The sequence below is a fragment of the Cryptomeria japonica genome, chromosome 6 (genome assembly GCF_030272615.1).
Source record: "Cryptomeria japonica chromosome 6, Sugi_1.0, whole genome shotgun sequence".
Lineage (NCBI taxonomy): Eukaryota > Viridiplantae > Streptophyta > Pinopsida > Cupressales > Cupressaceae > Cryptomeria > Cryptomeria japonica.
In genome coordinates, this window is record NC_081410.1 from 302,878,969 (window position 1) to 302,900,494 (window position 21,526).

The 21,526-nt window shown below is 35.5% G+C and overlaps 1 protein-coding gene across 3 annotated transcripts in view; it reads left to right on the top strand.

The window, feature by feature from the left end:
- Positions 1–12,941, top strand: part of LOC131031467 (uncharacterized) — a 111,758-nt gene extending 98,817 nt beyond the window's left edge. Inside the window, exons 10-14 of one of the 3 annotated variants that reach the window (XM_057962607.2) lie at positions 4,907–4,954; positions 5,907–5,991; positions 6,366–6,489; positions 11,899–11,952; positions 12,068–12,205. In XM_057962607.2, the coding sequence (XP_057818590.1) occupies positions 4,907–4,954; positions 5,907–5,991; positions 6,366–6,489; positions 11,899–11,920 (279 nt within the window). In that variant the 3' untranslated portion in view covers positions 11,921–11,952; positions 12,068–12,205. Of the gene's footprint in view, positions 1–4,906; positions 4,955–5,906; positions 5,992–6,365; positions 6,490–11,898; positions 11,953–12,067 lie in introns of all 3 variants that reach the window. The other 2 variants (XM_057962588.2, XM_057962597.2) reach the window with 2 other exon arrangements.
- The last annotated feature ends 8,585 nt before the right edge of the window (positions 12,942–21,526 follow it).

Consider the following 21,526-nt stretch of genomic DNA (forward strand, 5'->3'; position numbering starts at 1 on the left):
CCCAAAAATATTATTATTTTCTAAAGACGTCGGGTGTTATTTTTCTATTGGCCCACGTCCAATTAGGGTTACCCCTTAACCCCCCAAAAAGTCACATGTTTATAAAAAAAAGTTTTTTTGTTTGCTTTTGACGTGGGTGACGGGAATGGGCGTCTTGGCGTCCCGGTGGTGCTTGGGTGGCGGTGGCGGGACGAGGGGGACATCGCATCCCTGTTCCCCCGTCCCCGAGACGTTTCTTATGGGGGGACGAGGCCAAAAAGGGGGGGGGGGGGGGACGAGGCCAAAAAGGGGGGGGGGGGGGACGAGGCCAAAAAGGGGGGGGGGGGACGCGTCTCCGTGGAACACTGCAATAAGGACAAATCCACATTAACGTATGAAGAGACATGATGAATATTATAAACTAATCCATCCTTGTTATGCAGAGAAATGAGAGAGATGCATCTTACCAATTTGAAGAGATGCAACCGATTAGGATTAGGAGGTATTTGATATGGAACCTGTTGTGAGGTATTCACACATCGCCCCATCGCAAATGGGGACCCCCCACTTTTTTCTTGCTTTCTAGGTAGTGTTTTGAGTCCTTAGCTATTAGCCTTTGCATTAGAGAGGTATAGGTGGTCAAAAAGCCAGGAGTCAAGTGGATAGTCTTGTGTAAGGTGTGAAATGAGTAAGTCAGAACCTTCACTTCACGTGCTTACCCTCAAGAGCGAACTTCATGAACTGGAGGAGATGAGCGAACTTCATGAACTGGAGGAGATGAGCGAACTTCATGAGTTGGAGGAGATGAGCGAACTTCAAGGATCAAGCCATATGAGCAAACTTCATGAATTGGAGGAGATGAGCGAACTTCAAGGATCAAGTCATATGAGCGAACTTCATGTTTTGGCATACATGAGCGAATTTCATGTACACATAACAAACTTCACAAACTCAACAAGATGAGTGAACTTCATGATCTCAACCACATGAGCCAACTTCACCTTCAATCCTACATGAGCAAAATTGAAAGTATAGGAGCGAAGGATATTTGATAGCATTTACCTTGAATGGATTCAATTTGAAACAAATTTCACAAACTCAACAAGATGAGCGAACTTCATGAGTTGAGGGAGATGAGCGAACTTCATGTTCTGAGCTTCAAGAGCGAATTTCAAGTATGGAGTGAACTCTACTCCATGTGTTCCTAGTTGAAGGGGCACTACCTTGGACTGATTTGATGATTGGAAAGAGTCATTTTGAGTTGAGAAGATGGAAGGTGAAAATTCAAGGTCAAGGTGAACTTCATGAGCAGAAGAGGAGCGAACTTCATGTGCTCCACTTTGACAACAAAATTCCTAAAGAGGCCTCTCCTAAAGGTAGTTCGTCATGTTGTCATCAATTAATGACTAAAAGGCTCAATGTTGGAACCCATAGAATGAAGATAAATGAATGAAAGTGAGTTCAAAGGCAACTTAAGGGTAATTTCATGAACATCAAGGGGTTGAGTAAACTTTAAGAGCTCCTCTCTAGGAGCGAAAACAACTTCAAGTGCTCCCTCATGAAGGCAAATTCTCTCTAAATCCTCTTATCAAACACAAAATCAAGGGATATATCAAGTTAGAAGAACTATCAAGGTTATATATTAGGTATTTGATATCATGTTTGTTTTGTTTTGCAGATGAGAGAGGATGGTGATTGCAAAGCGGAAGGAGAAAGATTGTAAGATCTACATCACCATGCAAGGAAGAAAACTTCATTTACAAGCATAGAATGCCCAAGAGGAATCTCAACTCTCACAGCACCACGGAGTCATAGAGAAGGAATTCCAAAGAAGAGAAGCAATGGTGACATCAAAAGTTCATTCTAAGGCAACATCAATACTTCGAAACTAAGATCTATACCTTGCATTTCCATGATCAAGGTTTTCAAGAGCATACTTTCAAAAGAGTTAATCAAAGTTAGAAGATCATCGTCATCATCGTTGAGGTTGGACAATGTTGAGTATCAAGAAATATTCCTTCATGATGATCTATCAAGCCTACAAGTGCAAATTGAAGGTCGAATCCTAGTCATCATCCCAGTCACTATCTCTACCAATTAGAGAAGTTCCACATCAGCATGTCTAGATACAATGTACCTGACTCACTTGTGATGGCACAAACTTTGAGACACCTACCCCTATTACCTATTGGTCATGCCAAAGTGTTGTAATTATTTCATTGGCCAGAACTAAGTTTGTTGTAACAAACCCTAATCAAGGTTTTCATTGTAAAATCTCAGCCATTGATCTCAAGTTGATTTGAGCCATTGAATTGTATTGAGAGCACTATAAAAGCCTCAAGTCTCTCATTTGTAAAGGTTAATAGTTAGTAGCAGGACAAATTAGTGAATAAGAATAGAATAGAAAGTAGAATAGAAGTTAGAATAGATTAGGAGAAGGGGGAATTGTTGTTATGACTTGTAAATGAGATACTCTTTTCATTGAAGTTGTGGTGAAATTTGTTGTTTCAACAAGCCTCATGATTCTACTTCTCAATTTATTTTCATGTTGATTAGATTGAATGGAAGGATTTGTTGAATGTATTTGTGTGGAATCTGTTTAGTCCATACCACTAGCCTCTTGTTGATTGTAAGTGTGCCCTGCGTGATCAACTGGAGTGATATGAGCTTAAATTCAAATTGTTATGCTTCATTGTTTATGTGTTAACTTGAATGGTGAACAATGTTTGATGGTAATGATTTGAACATCTTTCAAACGTCCTTAGAAGATTGCACTGAGCTTGTGTCAAATTGTTCAGTTTGATGGTGAGACCTTGCTCGGTCGGATTCCATCTAATCATTCATCCATCTTCTTACACTCTAGGTCTTAGAATAGACTCTCTCAACCCTTTCCTTTTTGCCTTTTTTTTTCAAACTCAAGTTAGTTTAGAATAGAAAAGCATCACAAGATTGCAATAGTAGATGATCAAGTTCCAGCGATTCAAGCATTTGACAATTCAACGTAAATCCCCTTGTGATACCAGCAATCACATCAACCAATTGTGCTTATCCACAAGTCAAGACCTGACATATAAAAACCTTGGAGTTGTCTCAAGTGATCCTTAAGCCAATCTTCAGCATTTGAGAAACTTTATTCAAGAGAGGATAAGATACTTTTGGGTATTTTATTCTGTGTTCGCATGTGCATAAAAAACACATTAACAAAACCCCTACTCATTTTTAGGGTCGTGGAACTTTGTATCTTTATTTATCATCCGGTTTGGATCGCTCTCAGTGAACAAATGCTGTAGTCAAAATATCGGCTGCAAAAGGAAAACAATCACAAATCAGAGACAGCACCATTTAAGTTGCAAGTGCATAAAGTCATCATTAGGAAAGGTAACATATCACGATCGAGTGATATCAAGATCAACAATCTGCTTGTTATTACGAGTAAATCAGATATGATAATTTTGAGAAATCAAGTAATTGTCTCTTAATAGAAAATTGTCGAAAATGGGACATTACAATATGGCAAGTTTGTAGGAAACAAATTACTCAAGATTTAAAAGATATCAACAATATCTTTTCAAGTAAATTACTGTAACAATTAAAACTGGAGACTGGAAAATGCTGCTGTAAAATAAATTGATTGGGGACTTTATCAGGTTATTGTCCACGGGGAAACTTTAGAATGTTGTTGTCTCAGCCTATGCCTAGTCTGTACACAATTGACTCCCTCTTTCTGATTGCCACCTTTCACACCTTTCCACATCTTACAAGAACTTCAACTCTGCCTAGCCAAGACAGCAAAGGAATACTCCAAATTCTCAGGACTTTTTGTGCCATAGTCACACCTGCTACCTTCAGGTCGTCAGAAAACACAAATTTTGTTTCTAATTGGATGTTATACAATCAGATCTAAGCCACAAAGTGCTTCACAGACCACGTCTCTATTTGCTGGTGTTTAAAATCACTTTGCTACCCTGATTTATTTCTTCTAACTTTTCTTTCTGCTCACACTGAAGAAAACAAAATCAAATCCACTCTTCAAAATAAATTTACAGCTGCATGCTATAACAGCTCTCTCACAGCTTCATCTAGGATCAGCAATTCTCTGGGCTCTGAGACCATTTTCTCATTATATTCTTGAGCCAATGAATATAATATTAGGGAATGGTTTATTATATAAGCCAAAGAATGAAACAATCAACCCTATCATTTAGGAGCAATCTCCCACCAACCTACAACTTACCTGAAGCAACTTACAACAACATGCTTATGCTAACATTAATCCATATTAATTTAATAAATTAATGAGTTTTCCCTGGGGATATCATAAATACCAAATTACAGGTTCCGTCATTGAGTAAGAAAGAGAGCAAGAAAAGTGCAACTTCAAATAAGAACACCATGAAACACAATAACGATTGTTATCAACATAGTCAGCATAACGTATAGTTTTTAAAAATGAGAGAGATATTATAGCATTCCAGCACTCTATATAAGCAGCGGAGAAATGGTAAGAATTGCTTCTATGAAAAAAATTCTCAATGGGAGAAGAAATGCTATAAACCAAAATAAACTACGTTGAAGTGCATGCCTGCACTTACATTAGACTTCTTATACATATAGGACAATAATTGCATAGAAAAGGAGTTATTGTTGAACATTACAACAGTAATTTTTTATATTCCAAAAAACAAACTTAGCTTTGTCTCAGTCATTTTATCCTTTCTATCAGCTTCTACATGCACAAAACCAGCTATCTCAGACGCTACATCCTTTCTCTTTGGATTCTTTACTGAGATTTCTGGAATGGATCTTTGGATTTACCATTTCATGAATCTTTAGTTTTTTGACATGGTTATTGTGTTTAATTAATTAATTTGGTGACATGAGTTGTTTTAAAATGCCATAAATATAAATAATTACATTTTCTGTGCAGACTGGATCACAAATGCAATCTTCATCCAGGACAGGTCCATGGAGAAAGGTAAGTGTGCGATTTCTGTAGAGGAATGATATATAACATTTATGAGGAAATATTTTATTTTAGTACATTTTATACTTAGTCCATGTAGATCAATCAGTCTCATCTTTGTCGCATTTTGCAAACCTTTTTTTGCAAGCATGGAACTGAACACTTTTTTCTGCCTTTGAAGGTTAAAACAATATTGATCTTATTTATAGAAATTTTCGTCGATCCTTCCTACTGAGTTTAAAGTCAGTCTATTTGCTAGTAATTATTTACATAGTAACTTTTTATTAAGTCCACATAGAATGATTGGTTCTGTCTATTCTGCATATGTGAAATTTTTGCTGCAAGGACTAAATTGAACTCTTTATTTTAGATACGAAGCTGGAAAATTTATTTGTTTTATCTATAGAAATTTCCAGTCAATGCTTCCTTTTGAGTTGAATTCAGATTAGAGGCGAGGGGAATGTTATGTAGCCTTGGGAATGATTTTTTTGTAGTAATCTTAATCCACTTGGAATGATCAGTCTCATTTTTTGCATTTTGTCAACCTCGTATTAGCCATGACCATTCATCAGATGTTGATCGCTTAAACAACGCTCCATCTTGTTCCACTATATACTTAGTCATTTTTTGCTAGTTTTGAATCTTTCTTTCTTGTGTTATCATTTCTTGGCCTTCTGGCTAAAATTCTTTTTCCTAAAACATTTTATCGAGTCCATGTTTTGGTTTGAAAATTTTAAATAATTGAAATAAAGGCAGTTAGGATATTGATGTCATCTTTAGCATAAACTTTTTCTTTTGGTCGATGGTACAAGATTGCTTAAAAATGTTATGTTTAATCGTCAAGAATAATTGGTTTATATGGCTGGATGCAAATAGATTAAAATTTGCTTATGTCGTTGTTGATGGCCACTGGCCATATGGTATGAGTGTATGGTTGTCTAATATCAGGCTCCTGTGGTGGCAGATGCTTTCTTCAAAGGATGTAAATTTTGTAGGTTATACCTACAAAAACTTTGAAATTGTTAATGATCATCAAGTACCCGGTATTGGTAGGTTCTCTTCCCACTTGTTTTGGCTTGAAACATAAAAGACATGCACATTTACAGAAACACATATGCCTGCAAATGTGCACATCATATATGATTTATTTAACACTTAAATTTTGGTATTTCCTTTAATCTCTATACATGTTGCTAGTTGAAATAATATGAAGGGGGGTATTTGGGACATCTATTAATTTTCTTTCAAAAATGTTTTTGTTTATGAATCTACAAAGTGATATGTGTTCTGAAGTACAAGTATAGCCTTCCTTATTATTTGTCAGTTACCATTGGAGAAATACATGAAGGATCTAGTTTTGAGCTTAATCTGCAGTAAAAGTGATTTGGAATTAAGTTACTGATACTCTTGGGTTTATGACCAGATACCAGTCCAGTTTGTACACAGCCCAGGATCTGGTACAGGTCCCCTGTGCGCTCAGACAATATCCTCTCAAGTACACTTAGGTTCATCTGGATATGCTCTACAGTATACCTGGGCAAACTCAGGTGCACTTAGAGGAACCAGGGTGGATCTGAGCAGAACTAGGCATACAATTCACTTATTCTTAAAAACCTTTTTGACCTGCTATATTGACCTTTCAACAAGAAAAACAATGATAAATCTAAAATTCACTCTAAAAACAATAGCTAATTGTTAATTTTATTATTTTAATATTTGTCATGACATTCAAGTTTTATAAATTGGCATTGGAGTAGTATTTTTAATGTTTATGGTAGTTTTGTTTGTTATATGCATATTATGTGGTATTCTGAACCTAATTCCTGTTTTTAGGCTGTAAATATGTATTTATTTATGACTTCTATATGTTTTGTGTAAGGATGTACCCAAAACAAACCCAACTCCAGTTTTTGGCTGTATTGTATAGGGTAGATAGATTTGCTGGAAGTATTTGAAGGTTTCAGGGATCTTTATATAGAAATCAAATGTATGTGTATATGTAGTGGGGTTTTAGATCTGTTCTTTCCTACAGAAAAATTAAGGCTTCTCCTTATTATCTCAATTACCTAAAGTATTTGGGCTCTTCGTCAATAATCAAGGGCTAGTAGTCAAATAAGAGATTGGAAAATCTCTCTTGCACAATGCTTTGACAGTTTTTAATGAGTACTAGTGAGATCCAAGAAGATATCTTTGGTGAAGCTGACATACTTAATTTTGCTAGATCAGAGCATTCATTAAAGTAAGCTCTTAATCTTGGATGAAGCTAAGTCTTAAAAGATGCGCTCTGAATTTAAATTGATGTGTTTTAAAGAAGAATGTCTTCATACATAATATCAGTGGATGATGGTAAAAGGATTGACATCCAACAAAAATGTTTAAGATTGCCCAGAAAGTGATATTCACAAAGGTAAAAATAAAAGAATTCACTAAAGAAGTCTTCAGCAACATAAATAAGGAGACATAAGAAATCTAAATTCAGCTTGAAGAGGTGCATAAACTATTCAAATTGATGGGATGTTGAAAGATGCCAAAGACAATGAAACATGGATCAATGATGATAGGAAGAGGGTTGTTTTGCAAGAATAAATTCATTGGAAACAGAAAACAAGCGGTTAATGGATAAGAGAAGGGAGCAAAAATAGAGTCTTCTTCCATAAGGTAACTATAATGAGAAAAAAATTCAATAAGATGACTAGGATCACAAGGTCAAGAAGACGAGATCAAGGATAAAGAGAATATTAGATCCAAAGCTATCATATGCTTCGAGTGCCTCTTCATTAAAGATGTTATAGGCAGATCGGAGGCCTTGTAAATTGTGTTAGAGAAATGTCCAGAATTTCTAAGATGTGAAGCAGTGTGTTTTTTTTCAAAGGGATAAATCCCTCGGCTTTGATAGTGTCCAAGCAGAGTTGCCAGATACTTCACTTCTGATTGCAAAATACACTTAATTCTTGTATTGGATACTGGATATGCATATGCTATAGGTACTATATCCAGATGTAGCCACATACAAGCCCATATTTGGCTGTATTCGATTTGTTTGGACATGGTACCATACTGTCCTGTGCTCTGGTTTAGTGTTACAAAATATCATTCAAAATTTGCAGGGAAGAAAGAATGGTCACATATATGTATTTTAAAACACTAAAGACATAAATCTAATAAAACAAATCAATATTATAAACTAAAATGTAAAAACAAAAAATTATATAAATAAATGTATCTAATGTTATGTTATATGCACTTTTAGATGCATTACTAATTGAATATACATATATTTTTTCATAATTGCCATGGTTCATCATGCCCATCTTCAAAATTTGCTTTTTGCGTATCTGTTACCATATGTGTATCTGATCCCATATCCGTTTCCAAGCAATTCTGTAGTTTCCTAGCTGATTTTTCCCAAGAATATTGGCATAACATTGGACCATAACTAAAGCTGTATAATGATCTAGAAGCAATTGAACCATGTTAAAGGAAATTAACAACACTTATCACTTTCATGGCCATAGAATGCTGAGTATATTTATGCATATAGGCTTACTTCTCTTTGCAAGATGATCTCATTTTGAAGGTACTGGCCACTTAGCTTAAGGAATTTCTGCCCAATTCAATCTTATTATAACAGAATGTGTTTTCCAAATAAAAACAGGTTCTAGATGGAATAATCTTTGCCAATGATATGATCAATTCTATTTAATTGTAGATAGAAGGATTTATGATCAAATTAGATATGAACAATGCCTGATAAAATTTCTGGATGTTTAATATAATAAATTGGCTTTACGTAGAATACAGAGGCTGGGTAAGATATTGCACTTGAACTCCAAAATTCACTGTTCATAAACAGCGAAACTGCAGGTGGTGTTTTAGTACCGTCTGGGGATTAAGAGAAGGAGATCCTATCTCCTCTTTTTATCCATCATTGCTGCTGAAGTGTTGGATAGAATATTCAGGGTTTTTAATTAGAATGAAAAAAGTAATGGCTGTTGCTAATGGAATTGAGAAAATTTTACATCTGCTGTTTGTAGATGACAGTTTTTTGACTGGGAGCTTTATAAATTTGGGAAGTACATCGGATGATATAAACTTTAGAAAGGTATGAAATAATGTTTGGTCAAAAGGTCGATAAGGAAAAATTCAAACCATTCTTCTCTATTAGTAGCCAATTACAAGCTGACATATGCAGGATTTTGGATATGAACTTTGGGAAGCTTTATTGTACTTGGGATTTCTGCTCTCTGAAGGTGGGAATGAGTACATTCTATATAAAATTCAATTGATATAAATGCTTAATAATCTCACTGAATAGAGAGAAAAGTGGCTCCCTTTGGCAGAGAATACAATTGATAAAATCAACTCCTGTTTGTGATCACAAGGAGGTAACCTTTCAGCCTTTGGTGCATACCATTTGGGATTTAGAGCAAAGGCTATCATATGAAATGGGGAGTTTATAGTGTTCCACCACCACATCACAATGGGCTTAATATGTTGCTAATAAAATCCCAAATTGATGGGGTTTATCCCATCAATTAGTTGCAATAATTTGACTAAAGGTTTAAAAAATAGCATGATCTCTTTCGCCTCTGCCAAAAAACTCATTGCAAAAGCATGTTATGCCACATTCTAACCATCTGTATGCTTGGCAAAGCGAAATTATAACCACTCATTTGAAACAAACTTTCATTTCAAATTCATTTTTTCATCACATAATTTACAATTGTAGGAGGTGGTTCACAAATATTGTGAGCTTGATTGAAGACGTTTCTTTCCATCAATGAAGGTCTATATCATATGTAACACCCTCATATGATTGTAGATGAATTATGATGCTTTTGGCTTTGTTCAATATAGATTTAACCCATGAAATTTTCACAATCTTTTCTAGGGTTTAATTGAGGTAATGCAATACTTGTCCATTAACAATCTCTTAGTAGCAACATAGGTTGAACAAAGTGGACATGTTGTGGCCCCATCTCAACGGCCACCCCGTCAAATAGAGTCAATAGTGTTTGCAATGATTTCACTTAATTTGATGCATCCACTGATCTCAAAGACAAAGTGCCAAGCTCTAACGTAACAAAAAAATGTTAAGTTTAGTTCTTCCCATTTGTGCACCCATTAGAAATTATCATGCAACTTGTTTTAGTCGACTCATTATGATGATTTGTGAGGACATTGCTTAAATCCATAACTGCATTAGTCCATCATTTGAAATTATTGTGCAATTTGTCCTAGCTCACTCCTTGTGGGGGTACATAACGACATTGCTTACATTCTCAAACTGTATTTGTAGACACGGTTATCCTCAGTTGTCTGTGTGAGCCTTGAACCTTCAAAAAGTGTAGGGTTTATAGTTAGCAATAGAGCATACTAAATTAAAGGCACAAAATTCTCTGCCCCTTAACTTAAAACACAGAGAAACCAGTATTTAGAGTTAGTATTAAATATTTAATTTTGAGGTTTTAGTTTGCCCTAACCTTAACCCTATCCATAAAATGTAGCTACTAAAGAAGGCCTAATTCTAACCATTGGCTTGCAAAAATAATTCTGGGCTTAGGATTAGGATTAGGATTATAGATTAGGGCAATCAAAATTCAAAACACATAACATAATACAGTTTCAGAAAAAAATTGTGTAAAATTTCAGGTTTAGGGTTAGGGTTAGGGTTTGACCATTAAAACGAAACAAAAAGAACATTTGAATTTTTTTTATTATTAGAAAAAAATACTGCATACCCTTTAAAAAAACTCCTAATCCTAAACCCTTAAAAGTTGCTTCTCCCTTCCGTCTGCGATCCCAAGCGTGTACCCGTTGCTGGTAGACTCAATGAGACCCGTTTGCCAAGACATGTCTTTTCTTCTTTCCCCTCTCTTCGCCATCCATATCTGCATCAACAAACATGAATCAATCTCTGGATGGCAATCGATCAATTGAAGGAATAGACTTCCCCTTTATTTACGACTTCACGAGCACAGAATACTTCTGAATATATCCACTTCTGGAGCGAGATGATCGATCAGTTCAAGCTATTCCAAACAAGCTACCGGCCACCATATCTACAGTTGGGTGGGATGGGAAGGTGATCGTGCCGTTATATCAGGGTTTAGGGTTAGGGTTAGGGTTAGGGTTTTAAGTTCTATTTATTTTTAACATAAAAGCAAAAATAATAAAAAACATGTGAATCAATTAATAAATAAAACCCTTTCCTCGTTTTTCTGGATTTTGAAGATTTTAGTGAAGAGTTGTCAATATGATCAATGTGCCCTCATATCTGAGTGATTCCTCCAATGTATATGCTGGAAATCATGCTTAGGAAATTGTAAAGTCTACTTTGTTTTGTTGCAGAAAAAATCAGAGCGTTTTACAGTCTAAATAAGAAAATAATTGCAGTAAGGTGAATAAATCAGAACTCTAAAAATTTCAGAGAAAATTGGAAAATCTCATAAAAATTGGAAAATGATGGGAAAATGCTGGTTAAAATGTGTTTCAACAATATTTCTCAAAGAACTGAAAATGTCTGATTTTTTTGATGAAATTATTGGTCTCTGGTCCAAGATGTGTGATATATTGTGATTTTTTGTGTAAATCTGCATTTTATCACTAAATGCACTTGGCAGACAACTATATAAATTTATAAGCAGTCTCTTGTGAGTATGTTTCACTTGATGCTGGACCTGATAATTTCAATGTGTTTTTCCATTGTCAGTTGCAACTCTATTTTCTTAACATTCTTCTCACTGAAGAAGCATTGTTTTAACGGAGGCACCTCTTTATTGAATTTGTTTAAACTTTATATAGTTCAAGTTCGAATTTTCTTACAATTTAGAGTAAAATATTTTTTGAAGAAATTAGCAAGTTTTTTAGGTTTCATGAAACAATTGTATGGTTAGTGACCCACTGCTATCGTCCATTTAAATACTGATAAATTGATTCCTTCATTCTTTCTTCAGCAGAGTTGAGGAAGAAAAGTAAACCCAAGCGGCCTTCCATCAAAACTTTATTTGGTATGGCATGAGCATATATAAATTGAATTGATCAGTTGGTCACTAAATGGATGGCATGTTCAAGACTATGATTTTTTATCTCTGACATATTATAGTATGACACATTGATTTGCAGATCCAACTGTTGTTGGTAAAGAACCAATCCAAGGAAGTTTTCTAAACATGTTGCCGACACAAATTGAAACATCTGAAAGTCCAGAGCCATCGCCACCAGGTAGTATCTCTTCACCAAATCGGTTGTCTTCTTTTCAGCCACATCCTCTGCGTCCCAGATGACCAGTCACAATCTACTATGGAGTTATTGCCATACAACAACGAAAATGTTGCAGAGGAACCATCTACATATTTGTACTCAAGTTGGGATCTAGGAAATCATATAGGAACCTGTGGGCCACAGTGTGACATAATGCTGATATTGTAAGTTTTTGGATAAAGTTTCCCAGTTTTAGGATGAAATTGTTGCAATAAATATGCCTGCATCTGGTCAAATGAGGCAGCTTTTCTGGGTGTCAATTGTTGCTTTACATGCTATACCAATGATCCAGACTGGAATTTAGAATTACCCTAAGTAGGATCTATTGTGAATTGCACGTGAAAGTATAAATTGCTATTAAGCAGTTTTTTCAGTTGCCTTGTCTAATTGAATGAGGAGTTCTGTATATGAGTTTGAACTACCTCAGAAATTCTTTCAATTTGTGTCATATATTATTGCCAGGGCTCTGTGCCTGTTGTTCTATGATCTATTCACTTGAAGCTTCATATAGTAAATCAAGGTGAGGTTCTCTTCCTCAATTTGCAGCTGTTTGTATGAGAAGTTGGCATGCCAATATTTTCATCTTCAGAACATTTCTTCTTTGCTTGGTGAACATGCACGTGGTGACATGTGAACCTAGATTCGTAGCCACATTGTTTCGTCAAATGTAGCGATGATCTTGGAGAAAGACCAAAAAAGATCAGGTTTTTCAAATTTATTATTCTATTTAGATTCATTCATGTCATGCCCATTTTTGTTTCTTGAATGTTTTATAAGTAAAGCATTTTAAAAAATATACAACCTTTCAGCTCTGCCTCTTTGTCATGAATTAAAGATTTTCATCCTAGGATTATTAACTTTGTCTGGATACATGATTTCAAACAGAACATTTGATTTGTATTTTTTCTCAATACATTAAGTTTGAATATGGTAGAGCTGGATCGAATAAAATACTGGAAAGGTTTTATAATTTGTGGAGTTTCTTTTTAAGGAAAGCTTTTAATGTGTCCCTTTATACATGGTATAAGATACAAAATATCACTTAATTGAAATAAATGAACTTCAGAAGGTTTTGATCATGACTTGTATATATGCGCGTTACATGCATTTTGCTTTTTCTACTCTAATGAAAATCTTCACTAGTAATTATGGTGTAATGGAACAGAGGCCGATGAATAATTGACTTAATATTTAAAACCAAAAATCATAATTTTTTTAAGAGATCATTTTAGTGGTAAAATATGACTTCAATTATATTTTGACAGGTCATTTTATTGGCAAAAATAACCGACTTGCCCTATTGTAGACGTGGACAGTATTTTTTATTGACCAACTGACAAGCGCATACCTGTTGTGTTGTCAATAGAATCGAGACATGGATTATTTAATCGTTTGAATTAAATTTCCCACTTTTCTGTTCCCGACAACAACAAAAGTAACTTGTTATTGCACATTAGTGCTTATCCGTAGTCTGCTAACAATCAAAACAATCTTCCATCTTCTGACGGTAGTTGAATCAAGCAACCGGTCCTATTCTTTCTTGAATCAATGACCTCACAATGATGGTTTTTCTTCGAAGGACAAATGCTACAATATTATCATAAATCCGATGCATCTCTTGCAGGTTTTTTAACCATTAACGATGGTAAGATGAAGTGTCATCAAACTGGTTCACAACTTAAGCATAAAGGTGCATTTTCTAGAGTAGTTTCAAGATGTTATATTTAATAAGCTCAGAAGCACTGCAACTATGCAGAAGAGCAAGTGATAAGTAGGATTTTTTTTCTAGTGTGTGTCAAGTTTGACATTAATATCAGGTTTGTATTTCAAAATTACTTCTATCCCATGACATACACAATTCCTTGGTGTGTGTAATGTACAAGGAATTGAAACTTTGTGTGGTTTTGACCTTCAAATGCTTGCAAATGCAAATCAAAAGCTACGTATTGAAACATGAATTTACTTCAGGAATTTCCTATTTTAAAAAAAAACAAAACTATTAGCTCTCAATTTATGAGATGGACATATTAATAAAGTTCCAATGAAAATTGGAGGGCTTTTAAAAACACAAGCCATCACAACCATGGTAGAGAAAGAATAAATCTAAATAATTAAAGCCTAATTCTTGGAGAATCATAAAAAAATTGAATAAACTTGTCAATATCGATTGAAAATCATTAGAATGCATATGTGATGCTAGAGCATTCGGGTCAACAAAGGACAATCCACATCAATCCAATTTTGTTTGTGTTGTTGTCAATGTCATTTCGTTTGATTTTATTTTAGTTCTGTGTACGTGTCCCATTGCCACGTTATATAGTATTTTATCAACATTTGTTTTAAAAATGTTTATTAAGTATTCAATTATTCAAAGTCACTCCCATTTGTAAGGATGCACATCTGGACAAAAGATATTAAAGAAATAGAAAACCAATTTTATTTCTAACTACCTTGGACTACTGCGTTGAGGTAAAAACAAATTGCCAAAGAACAATTACTATTATCTTTTGTAGCTACATAGGGTGAAGAGGTGAAAGGAATGTGATGTAGGGGCATCAATCTTATGTTTTGTTTTGGTTTTTGTTTCTTTTGTCAAGTTTTGGTTTGTTGGGGGTTTAAGAGTCTAAATCTGATCTTTCTTTCGGTCAGTTTTTTCCAGATTCTGTCAGCATATTTCTAGTTTTGTGGAACAAAATACCTCTTCTTCATCAATATGTTACTCATCAATAATCAGTTATGGGTTGCATGGTTCCATGGGTAGGGTCGGTTTGAAACGAATGAGATGAGAGAGAGGTGTGTCAGTTTTTGGAGGTTTTTTTTTTTTTTTTTTAAAACAAAACAATGAGTCAGAGGGATTATTGGTATTAAGTTTGAAAACATAGGAGGTCGGATTTGGTAACAGGAATAGTGAGTGGTGTTTTGTAGAGTGAGAAACTAGGGAAAGTGCAGTCAGTCATTGGAACATAGGGCAAATTAGTCATTTCATACGTAGGGTAATGTATGAAGTCATTGGGCCCACGCATATGGAAGAAGATTGAAAACAATGCTCTGTAATCACCTCTTATATTGCAGAAATAATTGGGCATTTGGATGCTTTGATGGCTGATTTACTGATTCGCTTCCTATCACACATAATCATATTTATTGTTGCCTTGTTTGAATTCCTAACTTCCCGTCACTTTAATAATTTTTTGTTTTCTTTTTGGACTCCTGTCCCCTCTAAACTTAGAGATAGTTTGCATCTGTCGTTGTTTGGAAAATTTCTTTTGTTAAGTTTGGGTTTGTTGGGGGTTTAGAAGTCGAAATCTGCTCCTCTTTCTTTTAGTGACTTTTTTCAAAGCCTGTCAACATGTTTCCAGTTTTGCGGAACAAAATACCTCTTCTTCATCAATCCGTTACTCATTGGTGCACTGTTCCATGGGTCAATTTGGAATGAATGAGAGGAGAGAGACGTGTGTCGGTTTTTGGTGGTTGTTTTGGACATAACGATGCGTCAAAGGATTTTTTGATATTAAGTTTGAAAACAAAAAAGGACGAATTTGGTAACAGGCATAGTGAGTGGTGTTTTGTAGAGTGACACTAGGGAAAGTGCAATCAGTCATTGGAAGATCGGGCAGATTAGTCACTCCATACGCAAGAGAATATATGAAGTCTTTGGGCCCATGTATATGAAAGAAGATCGTAAACAATGCTCTATAATCACCTCTCTTATATTGTAGAAATATAATTGGGCATTTGGATGCATTGATGTCTGATTTATTGTTTTGCTTCCTGTCGCACATAATCATATTCAACATTGCCCTACTTAATATTCTTAACTTCGTATCGCTTCAATGATTTTCTGTTTTCTTTTCGGAACCCTACGACCTCTAAACTCAAAGATGGTTTGCATCTGTCGTTGTTTGGAAATAGTTTGCATCTGTCGTCGTTTGGAAAATGTAGCCATCATATTTGGTATCAGAGCCTTAAGTGATGGGGTGATTGTGGAGTGAGCAAAATGCCACCAAGAAGGATGCACAAAGAGGTGCTAGAGGAGGTGGTCAAAGAGACCACAAAGAAGGGGTTCTCAAGATGTTGCAAAACATTACAACAAGATTGGATGCCATGGAGCAGGCCCAAAGGAGAGGAGTTGTAGCATATCATGTTAGTAATATGTAAGAAGAAGAGGAGCCTCAAGTGGTTGATGATGCTCTACCAGAACCAAAAGGAGTTGAAGAGAGATTAATAAAAGTAGTCACGAGTGTTGGAGCTAAGCCAAAGGTAGAGGCTCCCAAATATTTTGTAAGCCTCAATGGAGAGGAACTCATTGATTGGATCAATGATCTTGACAAGTATTTTGAGTATGAAGTATCTGCAGAAGAAAGAAGAGTCAAGTTTGCTTATATGAGGCTTAAAGGCCATGCTACTATGTGGTGGGATTATGTTCAGTCAGAAAGATGAAAGAAGAATAAGGAGAAGATAAATTCTTGGGATAGGATGGTTGTCAAACTAAAAGAAAAGTTCCTTCTCGAAGATTACCAAACAAATCTTTTCAAAAGATTGCAAAATCTTAAACAAAAGGATATGTAAGTGAAAGAATATGCGAAGAGTTCTACTAACTGGAGATTTGATTAGGCCATAGTGAAGAGGATATGGAAAAGGTATCAAGATACCTTAATGGTTTGAAATAAAGTTTGCATGATGAATTGAGTCTAGTGTCCTCTAGATCTCTTGAAGAAGCCTACCGGGATGCCATTAAGGTAGAGGAGAAGCTTGTGAGGAAGAAAAACTAGCAAGGAAAAAATAGAGGAAGAGGATGACCGGTTGGTAGAGGACAACAACAACATCAAGATGACGGGGCTAGTAGTTCTAGTGGACTAGCCAATCATGAAAGAGGCAATCAAAACAAAGGAGGAAGATCATTTGGTACACGAGGTTATCAAGGAAGATGAAGAGGTTTTATTGGTAAATATTTAAAATGCAATCAATATGTTAGTCATAAAAGTTGGGAATGTCATAGTTCTCAGAAGGACGTACAAGGCCTGAAATAAGCAATCAAATTGTGCAACCAAACTAAGAAAGTGTGGGGTCACCTACTCATCACAATGAGGAACTTGAGATAGGAGAGTTTCTATTGTTCAAGAGTATTTTCGAAGCCAACAAAAGAGAGTCAAGAAGCAGTACAAAGAAAGACTCTATTCAAGACACAAGGCTAAAAGTAAGTGTTGCAAACTAATTATTGACAATGGTAGTACTGATAATCTCATGGCTATTGATATGGTGGATGAACGAGGCCTTAAAAGAATGAAACATCCTTCTTATAAAGTTTCTTAGCTATAGAAGGGGCATCAATTGTTGGTAGATGAACATTCCTTAGTAGAATTTCAAATTGTTAGTTATCAGGATAGTGTAATGTGTGATATCACGCCCATGGATGTGTCATATGTTGCTTGGTAGACCTTGGCAATTTGACTGGTTAGCCATACATGATGGAAGGAAAAATACTTACACTTTGGAGAAGGATGGTGTCAAGCATACTTTGTTACCCTTGCAAGAACAAGAAGAGGGCAACTATAGTAGCAGTAGTAGAAAGGCAATGTTATTAAGTGGAAAGAAATTTCTACATTACATGAAGGATGACGAAATTGGATTTTCTTTGGTACTTAAACCCAAGTCGATACTTTCTCTACAAAGTTAGATGAATTACTTACGAAGATACACGATATATTGAAAAAGCACATGGACATTGTGGTAGCAAATTTGCCTAATGGGTTGGCACCCATGAGCGGTTTTATACATATGGATTTGATTCGGGGAGCTAGCCTTCCAGACAAGGTTGCATATATATTGACTCCTAAGAAGAATGAGGAGATTCAGAGGCAAGTTGAAGACTTGCTTGATAAAGGGTTGATAAAGGAGATTCTTAGCCTTTGTGCTGTTCCTACAGTCGTAGTACCTAATAAAAAAGGTGAATGGAGAATGTGCATGGATTCTAGGGCCATTGATAAGATTACAATCATATATATGTTTCTTATTCCTAGAACATATGACTTGATAGATTGTTTTAGTGGTTTTATGTATTTTTCGAAGATTGATTGAAATTGGCTACCATCAAATTAGGATCAAACTTGGAGATGAGTGGAAAACATTTAAATCTGATGTTGGGCTTTATGAATGGCTGGTTATGCCCTTTGGGCTCACGAATGCACCTAGCACTTTTATGAGACTTATGAATGAAGTTTTAAAATCATTTTTAGGGAAGTTTTTTATTGTATATTTGGATAATCTTTTAGTTTTAAGCAGGTTTAAAGAAGAGCATCTACAATATTTGAGGATGGTCGTGACAAGGTTGCATGAGGAGAAGTTGATAAATTTGAAAAAGTGTGTTTATGAAGATTAAAATGGTTTATTTGGACTTTGTAGTATCCAAGGATGGACTAAAAATGGATAAGGAGAAGATTCAACCCATTATTGACTAGCCTACAACAAAGAGTGCATTCAAGGTATGTACTTTTCATGGACTTGCTAGTTTCTAAAAAATTTTTATAAGGAATTTCAGTGATGTCGTTGCATCCATACTTGAGTCTATTACTCAAGGAGTTGAAAGGAGTTTCAAATTTCTCAAACAAAAGGTAACCGAGTAGCCTCTCCTTGCATTACATGTTTGTAGTAAAGTATTCCAAGTTGAATGTGATGCTAGTTGTTTGGCTATAGGTGTTGTTCTTAGTCAAGAAGGAAAACCGATGGCTTACTATAGTGAAAAAATAAATGATGCTAAGAAGAAATATTCAGCCTATGACCTTGAACTTTATGCATTGGTTCAATCTTTAAAGAAGTGGAGGCATTATTTGCTTTCCAAGGAGTTTGTTTGTCCATATAAATAATGATGCATTATAGTTCATAAACAACCAACATAAATTGACTTAGAGGCATGCAAAATGGGTGGAATACCTTCAAAGTTTTAATTTTGTGTTGAAACATAAGAGTGGGCAAGCAAATAAGGTTGCTGATGCATTGAGTAGAAGAAGTTTATCGTTACATGAGAGGATAATAGTATTGGGTTTGATAGTTTGAAGGAGTTATATGTGGATGATCTAGATTTCAAAGATGCATATGAAGCTTGGAATAGTCATATCAATAGAGATAGAGGATATTATATGGATTTTATGTTACATGAAGGTTTTTTGTTCAAAGGCAATAGATTGTGCTTAACTAGAGGGTCAATGAGAGAGAATTGTTGGAATCAATGAACATTGAGAGGGGGTGGGGCGGTGAATTAGTGTTCTGGTATTCACAAATTTTTTTATTGATTCTTTGACCACTGGATGCAAAGAACGAAAACTATAATGTAGAAACATAAAGCAAATAACCACACAACCATAACACCGAAATTTTTGCGTGGAAACCCGGAAAGGGAAAAACCACGGTGGGATTGAGTATTCACAATATTATTATACTATGGCCAGTAGTAGAACAATATTACAAAAGTTGGAATGCACTTGCATTCAGGCTCACTGCTTAGAGCTGATTGCTCAATTACAAAGCAGGGCTGCAACCCCGGAGGAAGGCTCACTGCCGTATACACTATTACAAAATGATTACAATAATAAAAGAACTAAAGAATAACATTTGACTATGCCAAAATACAGTCCCGGTTAGGCTCAAGAATGATATGCTGTCACCGTTCTGTTTTGCTTTGCTTTGCTCTGCTACATGTACCGTATAATGAAAACATAAGATGCACACGTGAAATTGCACTCGATCGCTTCCCAACACTATCTCGCATATCTACTATCACCAAAAATGATCATTTAAGTCGGTCTTATATATCCGCAACACCAAAATAGATCTCCAACTAGTCGACTTCTCAAAACTAAAAAATATGAAACGTGTAGGCTCATGTCGTCTCAAACCATTGCAAATCCTTATACCGAACCTAAAACATATAATCAAAAGCTTTAAATAGGCCGGCCCAATCACCTCAAACTCATCAACGTATACCGAAATCACCTCAAGGAATCTAGATCACACGCTACACCATCAAACATAAGAATAACTCTGTTCTCCTTGCAATACCGGATACTGGACCAAGAAACTTGTTCTATAATCAACAACGAAGGTTAGAATTGCATGAAAAGCTGCCTCACATATCCAATCAACTATTCCAATCACCACAACCAAAAATGCATCACCGGAAATGAATAATGCTTACCGGATTCATACACTGTTTTACACCGACTAGACTCATGCTCATGAATAACCAAACTGACTTAAGACTTCTGGTAATCCCAATCTCCATATACCGGATAGGATTACTAGGCCGAGTTGCCATCAATGGCAACCCCTATGCATCTAACATCATCAATCCTTACCGGAACACCACTGGAACAATGTCTTTTGCCAACAAGAATCTCTTAAAGGAGAAGATTTGTAGTAGCCTAGCAGGACATTTTGGACAAGATAAGACTTAACTATAGTTAGGTACATATTATTATTGGCCAAAGATGCAGGTTGATGTTAAGAAGTATGTGGAAAGATGGAGAGTATGTTGACATGCAAAAGGACAAAGTGAAAACACTAGTTTGTACCAACCATTACTAGTTCCATCTAAACCGTGGGATTCTATACATATGAATTTTGTTATGGGCTTGCCTAGGACTCAAAGAGGCAATGATTCTATATCTATAAATGTGGATATGTTCTCTAAAATGGTCCATTTAATTCCTTGCAAGACGAATATTGATGCAACCAATATTGCTAATTTATTTTTCAAAGAAGTGGTCAAATATCATGATATTCCGAAAAGTATATTAAATAGAGACACAAAGTTTAAAGGGCATTTTTGAAGAACCCTTTGAAAGAAGTTGAGAATTCATCTCAATTTTTAGTTTATCCTATCACCCCCAAACGAATGACCAAACTAAGGTGGTAAATAGAAGTTTGGGTAATATGTTGAGGTGTCTTATTGGAAACACACCAGGGAGTTGGTATATGCCTTTAGCACAAGGTGAATTTTCCTATAATGATTCACTAAATAGGAGTGCATGTTTTAGCTGATTTTGTATTGTCTATGGCATGCATCTTAAGGGTGTATTCAAACTCAGAGATCTTGGTGCATTGTATAAGAGAGGTGCAAATGGAGAAGACTTCTAAAGTCATCCATGACCTTCATGAAGAGGTTAAGATGAACATTGAAGGAAGTAACCAACAATACACGTAGTATGCTGATAAGAAGCAAAAATAAGTTCAATTTTAGGTGGGTGATCTTGTTTTGTCTCATCTTAGGAAAGAAAGATTTCCTATGAGTGAATATAACAAACTGAAAATGAAGAAGACTAGTCC